Source organism: Pyrgilauda ruficollis, unplaced genomic scaffold, assembly GCF_017590135.1.
Source record: "Pyrgilauda ruficollis isolate IOZ18807 unplaced genomic scaffold, ASM1759013v1 scaffold52, whole genome shotgun sequence".
Classification (NCBI taxonomy): Eukaryota; Metazoa; Chordata; class Aves; order Passeriformes; family Passeridae; genus Pyrgilauda; species Pyrgilauda ruficollis.
Genome location: NW_024526822.1, coordinates 1,499,362 through 1,527,069, shown reverse-complemented (window position 1 = coordinate 1,527,069; position 27,708 = coordinate 1,499,362). Strand labels below are relative to the sequence as shown.

The following is a 27,708-nucleotide window of genomic DNA, read 5'->3' as shown; positions in this document are numbered from 1 at the left end:
TGCCCTGGTACAGCTCCAGCTGCTCTCTCAGGTCCTGTTGCTGGTCACAGAGAGCAGAGATTAGAGCTGTCCCTCAGGAAGAAGCTGCAGACCCTCATGAGTCTCCCCTTGGTCTCCTCCTCAGCCACTCCTCATATGAACCCTCCAGACCCTTCCCCATTTTCATAGCCCCCCTTTGGAGGACACCTCAATGACCAAACCGTCCAGCAATGTCCTCTTGTGCCACCAGTGTATTCCAATCTGTTCAGCCCCCTCCAGGCCAGGACACAAGTGTCCCTTGCACGCCACTGTCCTGGCACCACACCTTCGTGTTAGCCCTAAAAGCTGCTGGGCCCACAAAACAGTGCCAGCACGCCAGAGCCTCTCTCCCTGCACAGGGACAGCCCTCTGGGACAGGCCACCACCAGGGACATGGCCCAAGGACAGACAGCTGGCAGCAGCAGTGCTGGGTGAGGCATGAGCTCGTTCTGCCCGGTGGTGGGCACAGGGAGGGGATCCCAGCACCCCGGCGTGCAGCCCCTCTGCCAGGAGGGCCGGGGGACCCCAGGATCCAACTCACCTTCAGGTTTTGAAACTCCTTCTCCTCCTCCTTGAGCACCTCGAGCTGCTTCAGCACCGAGTCCTGCTGGAACTCCCCCCGGTCCATCTAGGAAAGGACACAGGCAGGGTGAGCATCCCAGCACCGCCTGACCCCGCGCTCCCCATCGCCCCCAGGCCACGTGGGCCGAGCCCCTCATCCATCATCAGCCCCAGGGCACTGGGAAGTTGCCACCAGCTCGATTCAAGGAATTGCCCAGGGGGTCCCAGCAGTGTCCGAGGGCGGATTCCCAAAAGCCACACAATTCCCTGGGTTACAGATTGTTTTTCCCTGTTTAGGACAGAAAATGGCAGGCTGGTGCAGAAAACGAATTATTTACCGTGATGAGGGCTGGGGCTGCACCCTCCTGCCCAAAGCAACACCCTCAAAATCGCCTGTTTTTTTTTTTTGTTTCCCTTCTTTTCATCCTTTCCTCCTCAGCTGAACTTGGCCGCCTCATTAGTTTTTCTTTGAAGGCTGGCTGTGATAGGGGGGAGGCGGAGAGGAGGGGCAAGGTGCACATTAATTACACCACAGCTTTAATTACCCTTCCTTCAGCACGCGGGGCTGTGCAGGAAGCAGGATAATTACCAACCAATTTCTCAGTTGCCTTTTTTTAGCTTCTGTATTCACCGGACGCCTCCAGCCCGGCTTCTCTGGGATCACAGCCCCACATCAGCCCCAAAATCCCCTTTTATTGCCCAAATTCTCTCCTCTTTAAGATGGTAAGTGGCTGTGGAAATTCACCCCGCGGCACTTGCTGTTCATCTCCCGAAAGCCTTTGATGTGGCTGTTAAAGGCAATAAATTAAAGTACCTGAGTTTTCCTAGGGAAAAGAAAGCCTGTATCAGCCATTGATTTACCAGGATAAATACAAGTGTCGCCGAGGATTAAACGAGTGCAGCTAAAATGGGACGTGGAGAGTTTTTTTTGCTCTGCCAGCCCCGGCGACCCCTTCGATCCTCTAAAGCATCTCTGCAAAGGCAGACTGGGGCTGTTAACCCTTCGGAAGGGTTTAACAGATCCCAGCTCTGAATGAAAAGGGAAAATCACAGGAAAAAAACCTTTCCCCCCTTGTTTTTTTTTTTTTTTTTTTTTTTTTTTTTTTTTTTTTTTTTGTGTTGGCGTGGATGACGCAGGGCCAGATCCAGAGATGGAGAGGAGAGAAGGGAGGTGGGAACCAAAGGAACAATCCCACTGTGACCAAACCTCCCTGGAATTAATATCGGGTTTGATGGGATGTTAGAAGCCATTTTATTTAAGCCATTTATTTTATTTAAGCCATTGAAGTGATGGTGGGAATGATCCAGGTACTGGGATGCTCCCTGAGCTCCGTGGGGACCCTGCCTGTCCCCGAAGCTCTGAATTGGGCTGCACCCCGTGGATTTGGGGACTGCAGGGAGTCTCCACATGAGGTCCACAAGGCGCCATCACATCACCGAACCTCCAACTCCCCCATTAGAGCCGGTCATTAACGTCAACTTTATTAAAGTTTTACACCGTTAATTAGTGGGCGGTAGGATCCTCGTTAGCGTGATTTCCTCTTTGTCATCACTGAGTCAACACCGGGAAGGGACCGACCTTAACTCAAGTTCACTCCATCACCAATATTAACGGGGATTATAAAGGGGGAGAGGGAAATAGATGGAAAAAGAGACCAGAGATGTCTGAGTGCCCTGGCATGGGATGCCCCAGCGTCATTCCTGGAAGTTTTTCCAGAGCCATCCTTTCTGCAGCCAGGAGACAGCACCAATATGCTCCGAGCCGTGCAGATGGCTGGGGATCCACCCGCCTGTCAGAGCCACGTGCCCACCATTCCCTCCTGCCAGGACTTCATCCTGCCTGGCACTGCCAGGCGCCAGCAGCCCTCCCCATCCCCAGAACAGCGGGGCACCGCAGGTGGGGTGCCGAGTCCTGCCCATTCCCAAACCCCGCCGCTGCCTCCTGGATCAGCGTGGCTGAGGGATGTGACAAACCGCATCCCTGCATCCCTGACCGCCACTGCCTCGGTTTCCCCTCTGCAGAAGGCAGGGACCCTCTCCAGGTCCTGAAGCATCACCCCAGGCCGGCAGTGCCGGCTCCCCCGGCCCGGGAGCGCCTTCCCAGGGTCCCTGAGCGCCGCGGAACGCCGGCTGGGAGCAGCGGGCAGTGCCGTGCCCCCCGCTCCGCTCTGCCAGTGCGGAGCTCTCCCGCGTTTCACGCCACCAAATGAAGCCCCTGAGATGGAGAATCCGACAGGATATTAAATTCTTGGCTTTCATTAGTGGACACAATATGTTTTTGAAAATGCTGCTTCAGGTTCCTGAGTATCCTCCAGACCCGGCGGGCTCGCAGTGCCTCCCCCCGCCTCGCTCCACGTTTAATTGCAATATTTCCGGCTGGTTGGGTAATTGGACGCCACCCGGCAGCACTTGTGCGGGCCAGACGTTACCAGGGTGAGGATGTTGGTGACGATTCTCGAACAGCGACTTCCTCTGCTCCCAGGGATGGAACAAGCCCACGAATAAAAAACCCCTCTGGGAATTCCCAACTCGATGAAGCTTTATCACCTTCAAACAGCGGCTCTGGCCCCGGTCGCCCAGCGATGTCAGCTCCCGCTGGTGTAGGTGCCCACCACCGGAGAAGCTGCCCGCCTTGTCCCACTTCTCCCCAGAATCCTGCTTTGGCATGGGCTGGTGCCGCTGGAGGGGCCGGCTGTGAGGGAGGGATGTTCCCCGAGCCTCCCGGGCGAGGCTGGATGTTGTGGAGCCCGGCTCCAGTTCAGTCCCGGTCTGACAGCTCAGGGCTGCCGGTGCTTCCCAGGGCGGCCACGGGGCACATGGAACACGTCCGAGCCCGCGGGCAGGGGCAAGGCAGAGAAAGGGGCAGAGAAAGGGATGCTGTGTCCGCTGGGCTGCAGGTAGGAAGGAGCCTCGCCCAGAATGGAAATTCTGCTTCTTTGATTTTTCCTCTTCCATCTGTCTGGAAAAGGTGTCTGGCGCTGATCACCTGTAAAAGCTGTGAACAAACTAGAAATAGCCCTTGGAACAGAGGGATGGGTTAAAGGACACAGGAAAAAATAAACCTATCACTGGATTGATTATTTTGACTGTCCCACTCCAAATATGAACCACAGGTGATGTCTGGATCTGCCTGGCCACAGTGGGGCATGAATGATCCAGAAGGGATGAATGATGCAGGGAAGGAGACCTCTGGGATGCCCCTGCCTGCTGTCACTTTGGGATCGTCTCTGACTGCTCATGGCAGCGGGGATGGCTCCTTTGGGATTATCAGCCCCATTTCACAGCGGGGGAGGCACGGGGTCCGATCAGCCAGGAATAAACCCAGCCGTGGTAAGGGAGGAGGAGGCTGTTCCACGCCGGGGCTGCCCATGCTCTTCATCTCCCTCCTCACAGCCCGCAGCTGCCGTGCCCATGCAATGCGTCCCGCAGGAGGGACAATGCGGCTGTTGCGGTTTATTTTCCCCAGGATCAAACCCTTTACCAGGCTCTTTTGCCTGCAGCCACTCGAGCTGGCAGCCTTTTCCCTGCCCGTAGGCACTGCCTGGCAGAACAGCTCTCGGAGCAGGGGGTGGGAACGCCGCTGAGGCAATGTGAACATATGCAAATCAGCCAGCGTGACGCGTATCCTAAGGTGTTAATGAGTTTATAGACGCATGAATAATGACTTGTGAAAAGCACGGTGAGCTGCCGAGGTCACAGATGGCTGGAGAATGACAAAACAGCGTTTGTGGGGACGGAGAGTCACGCCGGCACCCTGCGGCCAGGATGCTCCGGCAGAGCGGGACGCGGGGAAACAGCGCACAAAGGCACATCCAGGGGCTGAGGATCCTGAAATTCAGCAGGAGCAGGTCAGGCTGTGCTGGAGTCACGGGCTCGGCCGAGAGGCCGGGGTTAGGATGGAGAGCAGCGAGGAGCTGTTTGCCAGCGTGGCTGCTCCTCGTTAACATCCACACTAATGATCCCGAGCCCCGAGCGTGGCAATGACAGTCACAGCTGCTATTGAACTGCGGGGCGAGATGAACACTGCTGAGGGTGAGGAGATCATCTCAAGGGATGGAGATCTCACAGGACGCTCGGAGAAGACAAATAGGGAAGCAGAGGGAGTAATGCTGGCACTGGGAGGAGGGAGAACTGGAAAATCCCGGGGTGAGGGGAGGGAGGTGCTGGGCACTGCCCTCCTCCTCCTGCTAAAGAGTCTCATTGCTCCTCATCAGCAAGGGGAAGTTTTTAACTTGATCCTTCATTTCATTGACAAAGTTGGGACATATTATCAGGGACTATTTGGCTTCCAAGGCTGGTGCCTGATGGCCAGAGGAGGATGCCCACACCAGCTGCTGGACACAGCAAAGGTGTGGATGAAGGACAGAGGGGGGTCCTGCAGACTCTGTGGAGAGAAGGAATTGGGGAATATTTCCTGGGAACGTGCTTGCTGAGGGCAGGTGAGGGTGGGGAGGCTCTGATCCAGGCAGGGAGGGGGCTTTGAAGCCTTCTCCCTGCAGGTAGGATGTCCCAGCTGTCCCAAACCCTGCCAGCACCAGGGTCAGAGATCATGGACCATCTCTTCCAGCTCCTGAATGGCGCTGATCCAATGATGTCATTTTCAACTGCTGTATTTTCAGGAAAAATGTCTGGATTTGGCCAAGAAAGGGGAAGAATTGCCCTCTTTCAGTCCAGCCAGGCTGTGAGTCTCTGTTGTGTCACATCTGAAAGTGCTCAGCTTTAGTGTGAACCCTGCTCACACCTACACAGTTCCATTGTGCTGTGACCAAACCACCTCTCACCAGTCTGGCTGATAAACCAGAAGAGCTCCAAACCTCTCCCTGTAAGGCATTTTTTCCCAGCTCTCAAACAAATATTGTAATTTTTTCTGCACCATTTCCACCCTGCCAGAATCCTCATTGCAATGTGCCCGGCACAGCTCCGCTCCCAGCCTCACCAAGGCACAAGCTGATGTGAAATCACCCCCTGGCTCCTGCAAATAACCTAAGAAAGTTCCCAGGATGGCTTTCCAAGATCCTGTGCTTGAGCTCCCACCACCATCCTCTTCCTTGTTCACTCAGAGTGGTAAATGTTCTCTTCTGCTGAGGCTTTGTGTGTGCTTCCAGCCTGGTCTGGAGTGGGATTTGGGATGATCCCAGATGCCCCTGTGGGAGCCAGATCTGGGCTTGGCACTGCTGATCACACAGATCATGTACAGGGTCCCATGTAGAGAAAACTTCTCATTTCCCTTCATCCCAGCAGATTGCTCCAAACCCAAGCCCAGCCTCCTCTGCCCTTCCAGCCTTGCAAATCCCACCATGGACTTGCAGATTTCTCAGGGCAAAGCCCTGCTGGGAATGAAGGTTCTTTGCACAGGAACCTCAGTGATGCTGGGATAAGTTGCCAGATCTCCACCTCCTCCCTCCTCATTGTTTGGAGGCTGTCTGGGTGTCTAAATACTCTGGCAATCCTGACAATTTCAGCAAGCAATTCCACCCACTCTACGATGATCAGCCTTTCCTTCCCACCAGGCATTCCTGGAACAGCTTTTGCAGGCAGGACATACAAGTGCTGCCCAAAAAATTGAGATTTAGAGGAGGAAAAAATCACCCAGTAGCCTAGAAAGCAGCCACTGGCTTCTTCAATCCCTTTCCCCTTTCCCATCTGCTCTTTTATCTCCTTTTCTTTTTCAGGATTCTTTGCCATTTTTCAGCTTCTATTTGCCACCAGCAGTGGAAGCCAAAGCAAACTGGGGCTGAGCCACAGAGAGCAGTGACCACAGCACAGAGTGGTGAGGATGCACCAGCGTCAGGGCGCAAGCTGCGCTTCCCGGATCTCAGCCATCCACCTCGTGCCCTGCCCGTGTCCGCCGGTCCCCTCGGGTGAAGGCAGTGGCCTCGGGAAGGTGACAGCTCCCCGGTGTTGCAGACCCAGTGCAGGCTGGCCCCACAGCCGGTGCTCCGGAGCGCATCCAGCCCCGTGCGCGCCCTCGGCGCTGCCCGCAGGAGCCTCCGGGCGCAGCCCTCGCTGGGAACCGAGCTCGGTGTCACCTCGTGCTCGCCCCTTGTGTGTCTCCCTGCCCCTCTGCAGCTTTCCAGGTGTGAGGCGGCAAATTTGCTTCGCAATTAGCCCGGCGGGCAGATGGGCCGCTGCAATAAACCCCTAGCAGCTCTCCCTCCTCATTAGCCAAGTTTCACTCGAGGAGTTTTTATGGCAAGAGAATGCGGATCTCGAGAGCAGGGTTTTTGGAAGAGCATCTTTGCCTTGAGTGGTTATTACGGGGCTGAACGACACGTGTCTGGGCTCGTTACCATCAAACTCTGCCTGGAGCAATCGCTTGGGGAGGGGAAGGAATTCCTTACCATCAGCTGCTTGATGGTCGGGTGCTCCTCCGCCTCCCTGCCCGAGGCCGGCTCCTTGTGCACGATCTCCACTCGGATATCGTTCTTGGCAGAAACCACACCCTTGAGATCTGGGAAAAGAGGGAGATGGACAAGGGGCTTAGTCCGAGCTTCTGCAGGGACATGACTGAGGACTCCCGACAGCACCTGAGAAAATAAACCCGGCTCAGGAAGCCCACTGGAGAGCTGGAGGAGCAATATTTGCATTGCCAGAAGGTATGGACAGCTCAGATTCCTGTAGGAATTCCTTCTGGAGCTCAGCTGGCCTCTGCCACGCTCACGGTGCTGTTACCAGGGGCTGGGCTGTAGCAGAACTGCTCCCACAGGGAGTGAAATCCTTGTCCAGCCTGCTGATCCGTAAGAAATACTGCTCCTGAGGGATGGACCAGCTCTGCCCAGGCTCTGGGAACCCCTGAGAAAAGCCTCCCCCCGGCTGGGGTGCAGACAACACATGGAAAAGGCCAAGCAATGAGCACAGACAAACCAGGGATGGTTTTATCATCTCCAGGCAGCCTGGAAATGACAATGAGAGAAGAGAGAAACATTCCTGGAGAGACTCCCTGCCTTCCCTGAAGGTGTCAGGCGTGCTTTGAACAAGTCATTTTAGCAGAAGTAAACCGCGGATGCGGAGCAGCGGGAGCAGAACGGCGGCGCAAAGCCGAGATGAAAAGCAGAGATGGAGGCAAATCTGAGCAGCGAGACCTCAACAGCTTTGAAGCCGTCCCCCTGCCACGGACCTGGCTCTCACCTCCCAGGATGGCTGTGCCAGCCCTCCCAGACCCAAAAACTGCCTTGAGCCACCGGTTTGTCAGATCTACCTCCAGCTGACGGATCCAGCAGTGCCCTGCCAAGCCAGGATTGCGGGGATCAGTGCAGAAAAGGCTGGACCCCCCGGGAGTTTTATCTCTAAACCAAACCAGATGATGTAACTGACACCAGCTCGAAGCTCTGTCCTTGAATCCATCTCTCCCAGCATCCCCTGTCCACCACACCTGCAGCCCCCAGGCCTCTCCAAGTCTCAGGGCACAAGGCAAAGCCTTTCACTGGGAAGTTACTACAGCTTCTTTTTTTAATGTTGTCCTGCTGGGACCACGTTCCTGGTGCTGGAGCCTCTGTCTTTAATCACTAGGAGATGCTAATCAGTGTCTTGCAGCTCCTCTCCCAGGAGTGTTCCCCCTCAAATAACTCTGGGCCGTTAAGTCACTGAAGATATAACAACAGATGCACAGTAAATTTTTTCTTTTCCAGAGCCTCCAGTCTCAGTGTGTCTGCACCTGGTCTTTTTTTTTTTTTTTTTCCTTTCCCCTGCATTTTCCCAAAACATGGTCAGGAATTGCCTCCCCCATTGCTGTTAGCTGTGGTTGGTGGCTGGGTCAGGAGCTTCCTTCTCCAGAGTTACTGCTGGGTCACTGTGTCCCCTCGACAACAGCTCCTGCAGCCTGCACCAGGTTGTTGTTATAAATGATGGCACAGCGCTCCAGTATTTGTCTTGGGAGAGGAATCTGAAGTCATCCTGGCAGGAAATGAGTCCTTCTCCTGCTATCCAAGTGCTCTGTCAATCCCATCATTCCTGAGCTGATCTCTGTAATAACTCTGTACATCGCACACCACTAACAGTGATGAAATTCCTTTCCTCACCTTTCAGCCTGGTGTTCCCACCCTCCTGCCACTGGAGACAGTGGCCACAGCATTCAGTTGGCACCAGCACCTCAAAACTGGGGTAAAAGCCCATCCACCTGGCAGAGTTCTGCACCCTGAGTGTCACTGGGCTCTGGTTCAGCTGCTGGTGCTCCCAGTTCCCTCCAAACCCAAGGAGAGACTGTTTTGGCAGCTCCCAGTGGCTTTTGGAGCCAGTAAAGGGGAACTGAGTGGCCTCAGTGCCACCAACATGGATCTCAGGCTGGGGAATCCCACCTGCACTCTGGATTTGTTGCTGTCCCCAGCTGGTCTGGCTCTTCCCTTCCCACAAGGTTTTGGGGAGGGCAGGGAGATCAGGGCAGGGATCTTCATTGATCCCTTGGGTGTGAAGTGGCAAAGAAGCCTTGTAGGGAGCACAGGGACCCCTGTCCTGGCCTGGGCAGGCTGCTGACCTCTCCCCAGGGAATCACACTGCCAGGGGAGCAGCAGAGCAGGGAACACTCCCAGACCCAGTAGCCTCTGGTGTACTGGAGACCCAAAAACCTTTTCTAAATGGGATAGCACCAGAAACCCAGTGGAGAAAAGGGGCTTCAAACCCTGCCACCATGTCCCCAGTGCCTTCTTTCCAGAACCTGTCTTCCCAGTCCTGATGAGAAAAATGCCTCTTCTTCTTGATTTACCAATGGGATAGATAACACAAGGCATTTGGCTGGGATGGCCTTGTCCCCTCTTGGCATTCCCCTTGAAGAGCAGCCCATCCTTGCATGCCTCCAGCTTGTGAGGGTCTAAATCCTGGCGTTTCCACCACGTCTGGGATCTGTTGTCATGGCATTCCTGTGAAATTGTGTGTCCTGTAAAGAGCCCTGCACCATCTGGTTCCATCAAACAAGAGGGAAATAATGAACCACACGCTCTCTGTTTCTCTGAAGGATGTGGCTTGGGGAAAAAACAGCCCACGGACTTGGGAACATGGCTCGGCCCTGCTTCCTTCAGGTGCTTGCATTGTCTCTTGATGCAAAAAGACATCAAACTCGCCTGGTCATGGGTGCTGTCCATCAGCAATCCTTCCCCAAAAAGCAAGATAAATGACTTCCCCTATTTAATTCATTAATTCTTGCTAATGGAGGCTGTGGGAGTTTAAAAAAAAAAAAAAAAAAAAGGATAAACCAGGGAGAGGCATCATTATCATGCTGAAAATTAAACACATTTCTGCAGTGGGGGGTTGTGTGTCCTTACTGAATCCAGAAGCAGCCTGGTGTCTTTGATGGCTTTGTAAACCATCAAGGGGGGAAAAATAAAAGAACAACTGGGTTTTCTGGCACGCACGTGAGGAGTTTGGCATCCCGGAATCCGTACCACGCGTCTCGCGAGCCGGGAGCAGCGCCAAGGATCTCCTCCTCTCCCCAGAGGCTTGGAATGCTCTAGACAATCACACTCTTCTCCCTCCAGCTTTCGTGCCTTTTCACGGAGCCAACAATCCGTCTTTAATGTCCCGGTGTCTTTTTAATGAGGCCAGACAATGCTGCACTGCTTCCTGCTCCTCCTCCTCTACCTGCGTCTCTAATGTCACTTTAACTTGTATTCCCACTGCAGCCAGACTCCAGAAGGCACAAGTCCCATGAAAAACCCCTCTGCTGGCTGTCATTCCTGCCAGGAATATGCATGTCAGGAAAATTGGAATTAAAACAGAAGCAGAACTGTGGAGGGTTTTTAAGCACCGATACGGCACAGTGAGGATGCTTCTCCCTCTTGTACCTCAGGATTTCTCCTAGGGAGAGATTAAGAGGTCCCCTGCACACCTCCTGAGCTGCTAAGAGGGATCAGCAGTTACCCTGGCATGTCTTCCACAAACCCTTCCCTTTTCCCACAGGGCTGCTGTTTGCAGCAAACTCTTGGTAGACCAACACGAGAAGCAGCTTGTGTGGAGAAGTAAATCCAGTAAATTGTGTCGGTAAACTCAGGCTCTGCTTTCTCCCTGCTCCACGCGATTCACCCTCCCCAGAGCTCTCCCCCAGCCCTCCCAAAGGGGTGACACTTACTCCTCTGGGAGCGGGCGCAGCAGAAGGCGACGATGGTGGCCATCAGCACCAGGAACGCCACGCCGGCCCCCACGGCCACTCCGATGATCACCGCCATCGGCACCGACTCTGCAAGAGCAACGAGAGGAAGCGTGAAGCTGGCTGAAGGTCACAGAGGGGGCTTTTCCCCCAGGGACCCACCCCTGGCTACTGGCAAGAGGCTCAGTGATGAGCCCGGGGAGGGTTTTGGGGCCTCCTTCCCTGCTCCCCCATCCCTGCGTGGTGATGTCGGCACGGGCTGCCTGTGGAATGCTGCAGTTTGTACAGCCCTGCTCCTTCTGTGCCTCAGTTTACCCTGGGAGGAGAGGAGGGGGGAGCCAGAGGAGCAGATTAGTAACTGCTCTTGTTAGTGCCCTGTGGGTTAATGAATGAGCTTCTCTAAAGGATTAAGTGCAAAAGAAGACTGTGTGTTAATATTATAAAGAAAGAGAAACGGCATCCAAGCAGGCTGATGGATGACTTAACCCAAGTCATCATTCACAGCCCCTCCCTATTTTATATCCCAATTTCCTGCCTTCTCCTGTGGCTTATCAACTGTCATCCTTCCAAAATTCCTGAGGGTGCTACAAAGACTGGGACAGGAGGGATGGCCCATGCTGGGAATGAGCACTTGGGATGCGTGGGCAGGGTGTGTGGGAGGCAGAGCACCCTCACATCCTTCTGCCTACAAGAACTTTGTCACCAAATTCCTGGGAGGCATTTTGGGCTGTGGCTCAGGCAGCAAAGCTGATTTATCTACGCAGGCCCTGGCAGCAGCTTGTGAGGTGTGGGGAGGGTGGAACGGGAAATCACATTTTTGGTGAGAGGGTCAGATTTGGAGCCCCAAAGCCTTTTCATCTCCCTGCTCTGTCTCTCCAGTTCCTCCAGGCACAGCTCTGCCTTTACAGTGAGTGTTGGGTTGGATTAAGGAGGGGCAGTGATGGGCAGCACTCACACTGTAGGACACCACAGCTGTGGGTACCACAAATTGCCCTCCTTGGCTGGGATGATAAAGCTGCATCCCAAAGATCCTCTCCCCTAAAGCTGCAGGTATCTCTAGGTTCCCATTCCTTGTCTTTCTAAACACTCTGTAGGATCCTGTGAACCAAGAGGGGATAACCCTGTCTGGGATGGCCAGATAAGGTGAGTGTGTCCTCAAAACTTTCCTGGACACCTCCTTGGAAGGTGTTTTTTCCTTGGAGGCCTTGCCTTGGAAATGGATGGGATGAATTTATGGAAAAATGTATTCAGAGAGGTGGCTCTCCTCAGAGGTCTGTGCAGATGGGGACATGAATGCTGCTGGACCCTGAGGACACAGGGGGTGACCCTGCTGAGAAGCAAAGCCCAGGGATTGTCACTTGGTGATACAAGAACCATTTCCCATTGCCCACAGGTGTGGAGCTGGGGGTGGGCACGAATTTCATCCTGTACCTGACACCACAGATCTCACCTGTGCCTTTCATCCTTCCCAAGGGGGAAACATCCCTGCTGGTGGGACTGGGGGCAGCTCTCATTCCACCAGCATCCACTGTGTAGTCAGCAAAGGGTGTAATCCTTGTTTACCCTATCCCAAATGGGACAGGGGAGTTCTAAAGCCACTTCATGGTACCCTTAAGCCATGGCTGAGGAGCTCCTGGGTCCTGAGCCCTAATTTGGGAACTGCAGGGTGATAAACATGTGGTGCTGATTGAGTTTAGGCTCTGCTCACACTTGATCAAAATAGAACTGATGTGGCTTGCTCATGGATTTCCAGCTTGGGCCTGCTGGTCCCTTGATGTGTCACACGTCACTCAAGCTGGGCCACTGGTGACATGACTCAAGTGGCACTGAACCAATCCATCACCAAACCTCTGGGAGTGCCCAGCTGGTGAAAAGGCAAATCCCCTCAGTCCTCTGCTGGAGCTCAGGGAACAGGTGCAGCAGCTGGGTCCAGCTGCCCCAAGAAGCTCACCCTAAAATCTGCATCCTCCAACCCAGCAGCGGAGCCATGGCACAAAGAAAACAGGAGTTACTGAGGCCACCTGCTAGGCAGTGCTCCTGCCAACAGTGGTAGTTCCTCATGGGATTTTTCAGCTTTCCCAGGGGAATATGGAGCAAGGGGCTGGAGAGACAGGAGCCTGGAGACCCTGGGAGGGCTGGCTGGCTCTCAGCTTTGGGGAATGGATCTGCAGGGCAGAGCTCAGAGAGAAGCAGGTTGTGATGGGGATTAAGAGGATGAAGAGCCATGCAGGGAATGGGGTGGGGAGAATGTCCAAGGCTCTCCTGGGCTGGGATAAAGGAAATTGCAAAGAGGCAGTGACAGAATGGTGGGGATGGTAAACTCTCCTGTAGGGGTGGGTGAGCTGAGGGAGGGGCAGACTGCTGGCTCCCCCAGGAATTCTGCTGTGGGGCACAGGATGAGGAACCACAAGGGCAGCACATCCTGCAGACCTGCCCCAAGATCCATCCAGACCTGCTCTGGTGCCAGTGGATGCTGGCCATCACTCTCCCACTATGCTGAGCCAAATTGATGTCTGCAAATGACCCTGGAAACATGTACTTTTCCCTCTTTGTTTTTGTCCCACAGTAGCACTCTGTGGGACTCCTGCAACATTTTAAACATGGCTGAGTAACAGCATCCCCCTTCCAGTGACTGGGGAGCTGGGGCAAAGAAAGTGCTGGTTTGCAGAGTGGGTTGGTGGCACAGGGGGACTGGACCACTCCATCTTCCCAGTCCTGCCCCAGTCACTGCCCTGCAGCTTCCCTACACCCCTTCCTGCCCTGCCTGCCCTATGGAAAGCTGCCGGGCCAGGAGGAGGACGCTGGGCCCCCAGGTGTGGAGATGGCTGGGGACAATTCACATTCACCGTCAGCTCATGATTTCCATACCTGCTTGAATACCAGCTCCTGATTTCATTTCCGTACCTGTTTGAAAATAAAGCAAGTGTCCACAGCCTTGCACAGCCCACGCGCCCACCGCAGCCTTCCTGAGCGCTCAGCCCTCTGCTCCGCTCTGCTCCGGGGCTGGCCCCGTGAAGGGACCCTGCGGCGTCCCCCTGGCCCGGGCAGGGCTGTCCCCTGTGCCACCCTGCGCTGTCCCCTGGCCCGGGCAGGGCTGTCCCCTGTGCCACCCTGCTCTGTCCCCTGGCCCGGGCAGGGCTGTCCCCTGTGCCACCCTGCGCTGTCCCCTGGCCCGGGCAGGGCTGTCCCCTCTCGTGGCCCAGCAGGGACGCCTGGATGTGAGCTCTGCTGCCCGGCACCCTCCGCCGGGACCCAGGCTCGCCGCCGAGCACTCCTGCTGACTGGCAGACGACCTGGAAAAACCACTGGCTCTGTTTGCATTGGAAGAAGCCCAAGGCTAATTTTAAGGGGTTCATTTAGCTCTGATTTAATCTGGACGCCAGCCTTGCCTATAAATCACGGCTTAATGAGAACAATCCACCTGCCTGCCCTGGCATTTAATAAAATAGAGGAGAACTGGAGCTCCTCCAGGAGCTGAGCATTCCTCACAGCTAAGCCTTCTCCCTCCCCTGCTGTGGAGAGCCCCGAGAGTGGAATTTCCCTGGCCATCCCCTGGGAATTGCTGGGTGTGTGAGACCAGCCCTATGTGATATGCTGGCATTGTGGCTGGTGGCCAGGATGGAGAGTTGCCACCAGTCCAAACGCCTTCCTCTGCTCACTCCCATCACCGTGGAGCAGTGGGGTCTGCTGGGAGCAGCCACTCCTGTCTCTCCAAGGCTATAAATGATCCTCCAGCCTGGGCAGTGACATCACCTTGTACTGTGGGACAGGGAGTAAGGGGTGCAGGATCAGTCCGTGCCCTCCGGCTTCAGCAGGACAGGTAAAATCAGGAATACCTTACCAAGCAGAGACTTTACAGGGTTTGTCCCTGCTCCTGCCCCTTCACCAAGATCATGTGCCCTAAGGATGGAATCCTACAGCTAGCACAGCTGGAGCCTTGTCACCGTCCTTCCTAATTGCCTCTTTGGCATCCCAAGAGCTCTCCTGAGCACCTCCTGCCTCTCACAGCACGTCCCCACTCTCACACCCAGCCAGGTGCTAATTCCCACTGCCCAGCAGCCCCAGCAGCTCCCCAGCAGTGCCCACCTTGCTCCTTGAGCCGGATGATCTCCGTGTCGGAGCCGAAGCTGTTCCAGGCCGTGCAGTTGTAGATGGTTTGGAAATCAGCCCTGACGATGTTGCTGATGGTCAGTGTGGAGATCACTCCCTCATCTGTGCTCACCGTCTCCACCGTGTAGCGCCCGGAGGTCCCAGACTCCAGAACGTTCTCCTTCCAGGACCAAGCCTGCCAAGAGAGAGAGGGGTGATGTCTCTGTCTCTCTGGGAGCCCCCAGGAACCCCGGCCAGCCCCAACTCGGCCGACAGTGGGGGGACAGCCCCGAGAGCGGGGGACACTCTCTCGTGCCCCGAGGGTACTGAAGGCAGCTGGGCTAGTCGCCTTTGCAGCAGAGGGGACGCTAGAGACATTGGTAGAGGATGAAAGGGCCGACTCTTAGCAGGGGTTAATCCAAGGTTTTATTCTGAGCTCCTGGGAGCTCCCACACCTCAGGGGGCCCCTGCTCAGAGTGCCCGGGAGAGGTGCCAAGGTATGTTTAAAGGGAGGTGTGAACAAAAAGTAGATAATTTTGCTGACCAATAAAGAAACTTCAGGGGTGAAAACTTAGGGAATGGACATTTGGGACAGTGTATGGGGCAGCACTTGAGGGACTGACCCCTGGCCTCTGACTAATCACAGCCTGGACTGAAAGTTCTAGATAGAAAGGATGGGATGCTGAGTGATTGACAGAGACCCAGGGCAGGGATTTGGGGATGATCTCAACAAAGGAGAGGGACTACACAGATAAAGGGAGGGGGTACAATCAGGGGTAAACCATTTGGGAAAAATAAGGGGAAACCAAACCAAAACTATTACAAAGTATAAGGGTGAGCCCAGGGCAGGCCGGGGTGTTCCAGGCCCCCGCCGTGCCCAGGGTGATACTCACAATCCGGTCTGGCGGCGGAGTGCTGCGGATGAAGCACTTGATCTGCCCCTTCTGGCCGTGCAGGGCGTGCTGGGTCTGGGTGCTGGAGATTATGGGGGGCCCTGTGGAGACAGGAGAGGCTGCTGGCACCCCATGGGACTGGTGGGGATGGGGGGTGTTGGGGGAGCCCTGAATGGATGTTGGAGTCCATCTCTGAAGAGCAGGGATGGAGAAACAGCCCCATCACCTCCTGTGATGGAGAACATTGAGTGGAGGCTTTGGGATCTGCTGGGTTTTTGAAAAGCCCCCACAAAGCACCAGGGTGCCCCATCTCTGTACCCCAGTCCCTGGTGTAAAGGGTCCTTCTCCTATTTCCTTGGTGAGCCTGGCCTCTGAGAAGGGCTGTTTGCTGCAGAAGCAAAGCAGGATCCCATCCCACCTGGTGTTCCTCTTCTGTGCCCTCCCAGATTCATTAAGCAACCATTAAACTAATTGCTCTCCAGGGCATTAAGGAAGTTGTGGTGGATGAGTTTCTGCTGGAAAACCTTGACACTCATCAGCTGGGCTCTCCTGTGCCAAGTGGGTCATGAAAGGAGCCGAGGAGAAAGGGTAGGAAAGGCTCTTCCTGAGCCAAACACCAGCTTGGGATGGGAGATGTCCTTGTCCTGCCCTGCTGAACATCCTGTGACTGGGAGAAAAGGGGTGGGAGAGGATAGTGTGTGGTGTGTCCCTCACTCTTTTAACAGCCCTGATGGCCCCAGGGGAGCAGCACATGAGCTGGGATCCTAATTGCTGCTTATTAACCTCCTTAATTAAAGCAGATTTACATTTCCATGAGTGGCTTGCTGCTGGCAGAAAAAAAACAGCAACAACTGGGCTGCAGGGCAGGGAGAGAGGGATGGCAGGGGCTGTCAGAACTCCCCCTGCTCCAGCTCTGGACCTTTGGGTGTTCACTTGAGGTTGCCATGCGTGATTTAGGGTATGTCACTGAGTTTATCAGAAATACAGCCTTGTGGATTTTTTTTCAATTTTCCTCACCTCTCTGCCCTGGTCCTTCAAAAAAAGTCTTAGGGATTTGGGGTAAAGTGGGAAGAAAGATTTGCCTGGGTATTCCTGCCTGATTCTCATCCAAATCACCCATTTATAAATTTCATGGATGCACAAAAATGTACCAAAATGCTAAATCCTTCATGGATTTAATTTCTACACACAGCTGCCTTTTGGAACTGTCCCAATAACCCCTTCCTGCACCAAAGTTGCACATTACCCACACACTTCCCACTGAGGCACAGCCCTGTCCCTGCTTCCTTACACTGCTCCAAGGGGAGATGGATGGAAAACAAGCTCATTGAAGCACAATTCACTGACCAGTGCCCACAGTTCTGGCAGCTCAGGAAATTACTACTGGAAGGGAGCTGCCATCAGCATCAGGAATAGCAGGAGCTGGGCGTGAAGGTCAGGACTTGTTTTGCTGTAATGGACATAGCAGTACGGTAGTGGAGACTTGTGCCCTTTTTTGATCAAAGAGGGCAAAAAAAAAAAAAAGACACTTTGTTGTGTTTTTCTCTCTAAATGCTCAAGATGTTGTTCTAGGCACGATCCCAAGGTGTGAGTTCTTGTTTATCCATCGCTGAAAGCTCAGCTTTCCCAAGGGTCTCAGTGGAGGTGACTCCTTGCTTTGCCTGAGGAGCCTGCTGAGGCTGTTGATGCTCCTGCCCACCTGATGATTCCAAAGCCAGCAGAGGCAAGAGCAGTGATGGGATCTGCAGGCCAGACCTAAACAGTAATAAAAAGAACCATCTCCTTTCCATTTTGATGGTTGTATGTTACTTATAAATTCTGGAAGTGCTCCAAGACTGGGTGACGCTAGAGAAAAATGGCTTAATAATCATTAAAAGGATCATTTTCCCCAAGGCGAGTGGATTTTAATGGCACAAATGCCAATGGCTTTGGCTTCTATTATTGCTTCAGGAGTTCAGAGTCGAAAGCTTATCATCATGATAATAGTCGATGACTAAAGACTATTTGTGAGATGAACATGCCCAGAAATAATAGCATGAAGTTGCAGCCTCTTCGCATTCAGGGCTGGTGTTTGATTCTGCACCAGGCTCTGGCTCCTTATGAAAGCTGCCAATCTCCAGCTTGGCATTCAGCACCGAGTGTGAGACAGCCCACAGGCAGGGAAAAGGCTCTAAGCAATGTTGCTATGGATATAAATGATGGAGCTATTGGTGGAGGTTATTTTTAGCACCTCAGTGCCAATTTATTTGTGAGGTCCTGGCGGCTCACACAAAAGAGAAGTCTGAGGTGGAAGCCTTCAGGAATGAAAGGATAGGATGGCCTTGGCTTCTCCAGTCTGCTCGAGTCCATCTGAACCTTTCTCCCAGGCACTCAAAATGATTTGGCAGGAGAGTTTTGTTTAACTCCTTGCTTCCTGCAGAAGTCCTGGGCTGGCTGATTCTGCCTGGTATTACAAAGGAACACCACAGACTGATTTGGGTTGGAAAAGATTTTAAAACCCATCTCATTGCAGATCCCCTACCTTGGGCAGAGACACCTCCCACCAGAGCAGGTTGTTCCAACCTGGCCTTGAGCATTTCCTGACACCATGATGTGCTCCTGACCAAGCAGGGTGGCAGCTCAGCCCTGCTCCCAGTTCTCAGGCATGCCCAACTTCCTTTTTGGGGTGAATCCCAGGCAAATTACATCCTAAATTAGTCACCTGGAGCTGTCCAGCCCTTCCAACAAACTTCTCTTGCAGAACAAGGTGGGCAGAGGTGGTGGTCCCTGCTCAGCAGCCCCTGCCAAGCCCAGATGAGGCAGTGACAGAGGGGGCTGCTGCTGATCTTCCTGTGAAGGTGACCTCGGGGTGCTCCTGCTGGGGTGGGAGCTGTGACCAGGCTGGGTGCAGTCAAGAGCATCGAGAGGCTTTGGCTGTAAATCCAGCTGCTGCTGATTTATGATGGCACCAAGTTCCTCCCTTCCCTCGAGCCTCTGCTGCTCTGGTCCTGCCAAATGCTGCTGCTTTGCATAATCCTCCTTCCTACTCACCAGACTCTGAATCCTATCTGCTTCCTTGCAGGCTGGTGGCCTTGGCTCTGGCATGGGATTGGGCTGCTCTGTAACCACAGCCCTGTCTGATGAGGCTGGGTGGGAAGGGCAGAGGATGCTCTCCCACCCCACCATCATCATGCCATGATTTTGGATAATTTTTGGAATGGATGGGCTGGGTGGGACCACAGGCTCAGATTGGGTCGGGTGATCCCTCAGTTGGGATCTCTGTGCTCGGTGGGATGGACCAGCCCCCTAAAAGTCCAGGTGCCCTGATCAGGGGCAGTGCAGCCAGCCCAGAACACAACTTCTCAGTGCCTGATTTTTGTGTGACAGAGGGAGGCATCTGGTAATAACAGACAATTGTATCACCCTCTGGATTTAAAATCACTTCAAAATGTGAGGCATTCAACTTCCCCCTTGAATTACATCAGAACAGGCTTCCAGCAGAATTCATTAGCTGGATTAGGCACACTGTGCCATGCTCTGCAGCTGGAACGCTGCTCCTGCTGCAGGACAGGCTGCCTGGTTCTTGGTGGATGTGGGATGTGGGGATGCTGCTCAGGGGCTTGGTTCTCCTCACTTGGAGGGCATCCTGACTTGGAGGTGTGGGGTTCTCCCTTGCTCCAATACCTGCAGTGACATGTCCCAACACTGTCACCTTCGGAGTGCACCAAGCCCCTGGCAGCACCTCCCATGGGATGGGATGTGCAGGCAGTCAGTTCCTGGCAGATGCTCAAGGCTGAGCAGTGAACCCCCTGCATGGATTTCATTTGCTCCCCATCAGTTTCCCCAGGCATAAGCTGGGGGAAAAAAAACAAAAGTAGCTGGAGGGAAACTTTTCCAGCCAGTGCTGCACACTCCAAATGCCCAAGCCTGTGGGGAGCTCTGCTCTGCTCTCAGGGCATCCCTGTGCCTGGTAGGTGTCAGGGAAGGAGCATGTTCTTCGTGCTAATTTGTTGCTTTGTTTTCCATGATCTCATTTAATTGTAATTAAAACCCAGCAGCTGCTGGGGAAGGAGACTGAAGGCGCCGAGGAGCTGAGGCCAAGTCGAGGGAGTGGCTGGTTTTCAGTCCCTGCTGTGTTGCCCTTGGCTTCCTTTTCTAGGATTATAGAAACCTGGAATTGTTTGGGTGGGAAGTGACCTTTAAAGGTCATCCAGTCCAACCCCCTGCCATGACAGGGACATCTTCAGCTAGATCAGGTGCTCAGAGCCGTGTCCTTGAATGTTTCCAGGGAACTGGGGCATCCACCATCTGCATTATCTGTGTTTGAAATCAATGCTTGCCTGAGCTGCCTCCTGCTTACGTTCTTCTCTTGTGACAGTGAGTGGGGAGTGAAACCTGCCAGTTTGTCAGGTGAGAGACAATGCAAAATTCATCCTCTGCTTACAACATTTGCAGCCTGCCTGGCTCTTTCCCTGCCGTATTTATGCTGAAATTTGTTACCAGCTGCTGCGAGGTCCTGGCCAGGGCATCATTAAACTCCAGAGATGTGGCTGTGAGTGCAGGGCACATCCTGACACAGTGCTGGATGAGCCCCAAGCAGCCATGGAGGTACCCTGACAGCAATCCTGACAGGAATCCTGGCAGAGTGTTCACAAGTATCCTCACAGGAATCCTCACAGCTATCCTCATGTGGGTTGCAGAGTGTGATTAGGCTGCTGGTCTTGGATCCATACTCAATTCCCAGCTCTCCAGGTGTACAATAGAGACAACAGCACTCTCCGACCTTGCAAGGGTTTTGCAAGATTAATCTATTAAAGATTTAAAACTGCCAGCTCCCAACTACTCAATAAACCCCTGTTGATAATAAGGAACTGTGTGGGGCTGTGCAAATGTTGATTTTTTTTTTTTGCTTTAACTTGTGCATTTCCAGGCAAAATAATGCAAAATCCACTTTACTCCAATTGCCTGGATCTCTGATCCAACTGGGGGTGGGATTTGCTCCAAAAGGAAGTATCTGAGTGGATAATTTGGGAACAGGAGCTGTCAGAGCAACAGGATCAAGGCAGGAAGGGAATGGGGATAGGGAATGAATGGTGGAAGGGAAGCAGGAAGGAATGGCAGAAAGGAAGCAGGAGGATAGGAATGGTGGAAGGGAAGCAGGAGGGAATGAATGGCAAATGGGAAGCAGGAGGAGGGAATGGCACAGGGGCAGCAGGAGGTACCGTTGACGGTGAGCGTCACCTCCCGCTCCCCCGCGCCCACCCGCGGCACCACGGCTCTGCACACGTATTTCCCAGCGTCTTCCTGGCGGACTGACTTCAGGATCAGCTTGTTCTCGTTGCTCAGGACCTGAAAGAGAGGAGGGGGGCTTTCAGGTGGGCCATGAGAAGTTACAGACGAAACAAATGACCTGAGTTACAAGAGCTGAGTCACCAGCTCCTGAGCATCCTTGGAAAGCCAAGTGGATGAGCCCAAAGTCTGGCATTGCATGGAAATATCACTTACTGCTGTTGCCCAAAGAATAAAGAAACACCACAGGTGTTTTGGGGTGGAATTAGAAGTCCTCTTCCTATTAATTTGAATTTTTACGAACTCCAGTTTTGCAAGAAGTTCAAGATGCAAGAGGAAAATTTTGGTGGCTGCAGTGACACAGGCAGAAAAGCCTCAGAGAGAACCACACTCCACACTTGCACCTCCACATTTACAGGCACAAGGGAGGCTGCTGGGATTGACTCGGGGATTTTAAGCCCAGAAGTGGTGACAGAGGTGGCAGACACCTTGGAAGAGGGACTGGATACCCAGGGAAATCTCAGCTGGCTCTGGCCAGCCCCCTGCTATGGACTGTCTGACTGTTGCTCCCCTGCCCTGCTGTGCAATATGCAGTTTTATCAAACCTGGAAAAGCACAGAAGCTGAGGGATCTGGCTGAGGCTGTCAGCAGGATCTTGGCTCTGCTGGGTTTGAAAAAAAACCATGGCAGATCTCAAACAGAGTCTGGTTTCTGGAGCAAACTCCTCCAGTTGCCCTTGGCCCTCTCCCCCAGGGCTCTGCAGGTCACAGCCCATCATCTCTCCTCAGCTGGGTGAGCCTCTGGCCCTGCTGCTCCCACAGCTCCTGGAATCAGCACTGATGTAGTGGTTGGATGTGGATCTGGGTTTCTCTGTAGCAAGGTGGGGGTCTCAGCCCTAACCTGGCACGAGGCAGAGGCACAGAGGGTCAGATCCCTTTTAAACCCACTGTGTTAGCATCGATTGCAAGTTAGCCATAAAAACACCTGTGTTTACTTGGCCTCCACCTCTCTTTGGTCTCTGACTTGCTTCCTTTTTGTCAATAAAGGAGAAAAGAAGGCAATCTTGAGGGACTTCAACCTGGTTCTGAATACAGAGGGGCTGGGGAAGAAGCAGCCATGATCCCAGATCCAACTGGGATGTCTGGGTGCTGATGGCTTTACAAAGCAGCATCCTCTGCCATCCTCTGCTACCTCTGGGCAGGTGGAGGTGGCTCTGGTGACCAACATAACCATCTCTGCTGGGCTACACCAGCTGGGGGTCTGTCCTGAAGTCACAGAATCGTGGAATTGTTTGGCTTGGAAGGGACCTCAAACACCTCGAACATATCTCACTCCAATCCCCTGCCATGGGCAGGGACACTTGCCCTTATCCAGGGTTCCCCCTATCCCAGGCTGCTCCAAGCCCTGCCCAGCCTGGCCTTGGGCACTGCCAGGGATCCAGGGGCAGCCACAGCTGCTCTGGGCACCCTGTGCCAGGGCCTGCCCACCCTCACAGAGAAGAATTTCTCCCCAGTATCCCATCCATCCCTGCCCTCTGGCAGTGGAAGCCATTCCCTGTGTCCTGTCCCTCCAGGCCCTTGTCCAAAGTCCCTCTCCAGCTCTCCTGGAGCCCCTTTAGGCCCTGGGAGGGGCTCTGAGCTCTCCCTGGAGCCTTCTCTTCTCCAGGCTGGACACCCCCAGCTCTCCCAGCCTGGCATCCAACCCTGGAGCATCTCCGTGGCCTCCTCAGGACTCGCTCCAGCAGTTCCATGTCCTTCTGAAGTTGGGACAGAACTTCAGAAGAACTGGACACAGCACTGCAGGGGTCTCATGAGGGCAGAGTGGAAGGGCAAAATCATCTCCTTCATTCTGCTCCAAGAAGTTCCAATGTGATGGAACTCAGCTGGAGAGAGGCAGATAAAAAGGGAGAAGGAGGCTGTGGCTGGACACTGCTGGACAGCAAAGGCAAGCCCTGATGGGGGCTGGACTGGAGCAGGAGGGTGAGGCAGCCCTTGCTCCCAGCTCCTGCAGCAGAACAACAGTCTGTGTGTGAGAGCCTGCAGTGATAACCCAGAGATACAGCCACAGCAGCTGTGGGATGGGAAGCCGCCCAGGAACTACTGACCCACTGGGATTCCTTTGCTGATTCAAGCCATCAGCTCTCCCATCTTCCCAGGAGATGGCCTTCACCAAGGTCATTATGGTTTGGAAAAAGCAGCCCAGCAGTTAATGCCTCAGTGTCCCCAGAGGAGGGAGGATTCAGCCCCTCCGTGGGGGTCCAGCTCTCCAATTACAGCCTTGAGCTGGAACAGCAGCGTTCCCCCATCCACAGATCTGCCCAGGTGGAGCTGGGAGATGCTTTTCAAACCCAAACCTGTGCGTGTTTCTGAATGAGTTTCACATCTCAGCCCTCCTTTAGCTTTTTCCCGTGGCTTTGCTCAGCCTTCCTGGCTGTAAGGAGGGATAGAGCATCTCCTGCTTCCTGGACCTGACTGAGCTGTGATTACGATTGGCAAAGCTCCTTAGGATTTTCAGCACAAAAGAGATGTGGAGAAGTCTGCTGGGACAGATCCACGCTCCTCCCTGGAGCAGGCTCCAGCCAACAGCAGGGAGTGCTGGGGTGAACATGTAGGGGTGCGAGATCCCAGGCCTGGGGGGCAGAAAGGTCCATCCCAGGAAGGACTATCCTAGATAGAACCATCCCATGAAGGTCTATCCCAGAAAGGACCATCCCAGGAAGAGCCATCCCATGAAGGTCCATCTCAGGAAGGTCCATCCCAGGAAGGTCCATCCCATGAAGGTCTATCCCAGAAAGGACCATCCTAGGAAGGTCCATCCCAGGAAGGTCCATCCCATGAAGGTCTATCCCACACAGGACCATCCCAGAAGGCTCCACATGCAGGGGAATTGCAGAACTGCTCCCCATCAGTGAGGTGTTAAGTGATGCTCTGGTTCAACCCTTCTGTCCATCATCACTAAATAAATACCCCACTCTTAGGACCCCTTTGCATTTGGAGGAGCCAGCATTCATCAGCCAGGAGGTGCCAGACCACACGGGTTCTGCTCCATGGGAAGGGTCCTGCAGCACCCCGTGCCCAGGACGTGCCCCTGCCCCCCGCAGCTCTTACCACGCCCGAGCCTCTCTTCATCCAGACGATGGTGAGGGAGGGGTTCCCGGTCCAGGCACAGTTGAACACCGCGTCCGAGCCCAGGTCAACCAGCAGGGACTGCGGCTCTGTGGCCATCCTGGGCCCAACTGTGCAGAGGAAACTGGAGTTACTGCCAGTGACAGGCTCTGCCAGCCAGACACCCCCAAACCAAACAGGTCACAGGGAGCAGTGCTAGATCCTGATGGGCCCCAAACAAAGAAAAGCCTCAGGCAGGTGAGCCTGCTGCAGCTCCAGAGGGACCAGCTCCCCAGTGACCACCCCGCGAGCTCGCAAGGAGATCACAGCATTTCCAGAGCATTTACAAAGCGTGAGCTGCGGGAGAGCCCAGCAAGTCCTGCCACCCTGGGCAAGTCAGACTGAGCTGTGTCTGCTTCCCGCTGATTCCCAGCAGCTCTGCTGAGCCTGGAAGCTGGACTGAAGCCAACAGGTTACTCACAGTAGACATCCACTGTCCTGCTGATGTTTGTGCTGCCCAGAGCATTGGTGACCTCGCAGGAGACGGGCTCAAAGAAGAACGTGTGGTCCACGATGGTTTCGTAGAAGTCACCAGAGGCTTCCTTTATAACCTGGCCTTTCTTTGCCCACCTGTTGAAGAAAACAGAGCATCGTTGTGGTGCTGTTTTGTGTCTCTTGCTATGCCCACGTGCAGCTGTCACAGTGCTGGGGGCAGCACACCCAGAGTGCCCCTGACTTCAGAAGGAACATGAACTTGTTCTCAGCATCGTCCCCTTCCCCAGGGATTTAGGGACTACAGCCACAGGTTTTGGAGAGGAGCCATCAGAGAGATGTGTACGTGTACCCCTACAGAAACCTTTCCAAAAGAAACCAACATTCTGTTACCCTCTTTCCCTTGGAATATACCTAATATTTTAGGATTGTGAAGGACCTCAGTGATGGGAGGAATGGGACATGGAGGGTCTCTACTTGATGGGGAATGACAGTCCCTTCCTGAATGCTTGCCAACAACACTGCTGGTCCACATCAAAACCACTAAAAACATTTTCTGCTGCCCCCTGCTTTGGCCCTTTTCTTGCCTTTTTTTTTTTTTTTTTTTTTTTTTTTTTTCCTGACCAGTCAAAGAGAACTTTATCCCTTTAAGGCAGCTGAAATAACATTTCCCGAAAAGCCAAGCTGGCATTTGCAACACTGCAACTTGCAAATTGTCTTGGAGAACAAGCTGTCAACTCAGCACTTGAATTAAGCCCTGTTTGCCAAACAATGAGCAAATGTGACCTAATGGGGCACCATCTGGCAACCTGCCACTGGGGAACGGGTGGAAAAGGCGGGAGATGCTGTCAGGCAGCGTGAAACTCCAGCCACTCTTTGGGGAAGGGAAAAAAAGCCTGGGAAAAAAACATATAATAATCCTCCCCAAACAACTGACAGGTAAATTGGAGGGAAGAGGGTTTCTCTGAGGAATCTCTGCCTTGTTGTTTTGGGGCTGCCCTTCTGGGTGTGCTGGATAGGTTGGGAAAGATGCAGGCACTTGGAGCTGGCTCTCTGGAGAGAGGAAGGAGCCACAGAGGCTGCTCCCCACACGGGGTGGGTGGGGTGGTTTGGGGAAAGCTCTCCCCTTCAAGGCAAGCAGCATCTGCTCTTGGTCCTCCCAGCAGTCTCCTGCTTCCCTCTGCTTGTTCCTGTCACTCTGCCATGGTTCCTCACTGCTTCAATGCTGCTCCAAAGGCAGCCAAGGACAACTGGACTTGCAGGGAGCTCCTGCTGAAGGTCCACAGGCACTGACGTGCCTCAGTGGGGCTGGAGAAAGAGCAGAATGCTGCTCCATGGCAGGCTGGAGAACACCCTGAGTGCTGCCAGAGCCGATTCCCCCAGCACCTGCTGCTGTGAGCCTCAGTGCCTCCTGCCAGTGACCTGCTCAGCCTCCCCCGTGGTGACACAGCGCTCTGAGAGCTGTTCCCAGGGGATGGAAGTGATTTGTATGCACTGACCTGCCCTCGCCTTCCATTTATCTTCACATTTCTAACAGATGCTGACTGGCTACTTCAGCTTCCCTCCCCTGCCTCCCTCACCTCCCCCTCCAATAATTAATCAGGAGACGCCAGTTTTATTTCTAGGGCTGCACTTCGTGTGTTAATGAGGGAGGTCCTGTATGGAAAATCCTGCACAAACGGAGCCTTCCAGGTGCTGCTCCAAAGGTCTGAATGGGCAGCGGTGCTTTGGTGATGCCTTTCTCTTCCCAGAGGGAATTGCATCCCAAGCTTGTTCAGGCAAGCTGACCTCAGCATCCTGCTTTCCTGCCTCCCGACAGATCTGCTTGCCCTGCTGCCTCCCTGCCACAGGAACGCTGCTGCCCGCTGTGGGAGGCATCTGCCAGAGCTGTGGCAGCGGCTGGTTCCTTGGGGATGGGGCAGCAGAGGGACAGGGGCATCTGCCACAGGTCTGGCACCTCGTGCCCAAAGCTTAGCGCAGCTTGTGGGATGGAGAGGAGACACATTCCTGACGTCACCTCTTTGGTTTGCTGGTCCAAAAGACCTGAATTCCTATCTCAGGAACTGCAGATGGATGAAAGAAAAGAGGGAAGGAAGGAAGGAAGGAAGGAAGGAAGGAAGGAAGGAAGGAAGGAAGGAAGGAAGGAAGGAACAGAGCTAGAGGGACAGGGAAACTCCAGCTGGTGAATGGGGAAATGCCCCATGCTCTTTGTCAGGAATATTTCTGCTCCATTAAGCTCCTTTTACAACTTTTTCCCCGTAGAGATTCCCAACCAAGAGCAGTTTCCCAGCCTCTGGAGGGTCTTGTTCTGCTCCTCAGGTGCTCAAGGGAGGCAGCAGGTACATGAAGCCATTTTTTCAGCAGTCAATGGGACAGGGCATGGCACCAAACTTCTGGGACAATCCAGAGCTTCTCTTGTGCCAGGCACTTCCCTGGTTATTTTGCACAAATCCACCCTTCCTGCTGTGCAAAGGACAAGAAGGAGGCTTCAAGATGAGGACAAAAGTGACTTGTGGGGTCAAGTCCTTGCACCTGCCTGCAGTTCATCCTCCCAATATTCCCAGAGAGCACCAGGAATTGGAACCAGACGGAGAAGTGTCTGGAGGTGGGTTTGAGGTGGGCAGAGCTCAGATGAGATCTTTCTGGATGTTGCAAAACAGCGAACAAGGTTTCCAAGAGCCGTTTGACATCGCAGCTGCTTGGGAAAACACTTCCCAACAACCGTGGCACGGTGCTTTATGGATTTGTTCGAAACCCATCGCTGCTGCAAAACTGGGTTTCCTGATGTGTCACAAACACCAATTTTTCGTGCTTCAGCAGAGATCAAGGTTCTTGCTCCAGTTTTCCAAGGCTTAACATGGCTAAATCAATGTGGCTGAACGAGCAGTATGGATCTTTTATAATGTCAAATTGGTTTTTAATAATGGCAGCTGATAACCCTCTTGTAAAGCTTCCTGTGATGGGCTCGTGGACAGCCAGAAGGCAACTTACTGAGGGTTTTAACGAGCCCATAACGTGCCTTGCTTGCCTATTAACCATTCAGTTGTTATTCATAAACAGAACCTGAATAAAATGGAGCAGAGAAGAGGGGAGGATGCTCCTGCAGCCCCATCCACCACCTCCACTGCTGCAGCTCTCTGATTTCTTTCTCCTGTCTCCGTGGCTGTACTGCAGCAAGCCTGGCTCCCAGCCAGAGCTCCTGGTCCTG

The 27,708-nt window shown here is 53.9% G+C and overlaps 1 protein-coding gene across 1 annotated transcript in view; it reads right to left on the bottom strand.

The window, feature by feature from the left end:
• The window catches only part of KIRREL3 (kirre like nephrin family adhesion molecule 3), a 133,192-nt gene that overhangs the window by 769 nt on the left and 104,715 nt on the right, over positions 1-27,708 (bottom strand). Inside the window, exons 8-16 of the mRNA XM_041480553.1 lie at positions 24,490-24,638; positions 24,012-24,139; positions 20,838-20,964; positions 15,637-15,737; positions 14,741-14,939; positions 13,523-13,558; positions 10,637-10,744; positions 6,921-7,030; positions 560-646 (exon numbers count right to left, since the gene is read on the bottom strand). Coding sequence (XP_041336487.1) covers positions 560-646; positions 6,921-7,030; positions 10,637-10,744; positions 13,523-13,558; positions 14,741-14,939; positions 15,637-15,737; positions 20,838-20,964; positions 24,012-24,139; positions 24,490-24,638 — 1,045 coding nt within the window. The remainder of the gene's footprint in view (positions 1-559; positions 647-6,920; positions 7,031-10,636; positions 10,745-13,522; positions 13,559-14,740; positions 14,940-15,636; positions 15,738-20,837; positions 20,965-24,011; positions 24,140-24,489; positions 24,639-27,708) is intronic.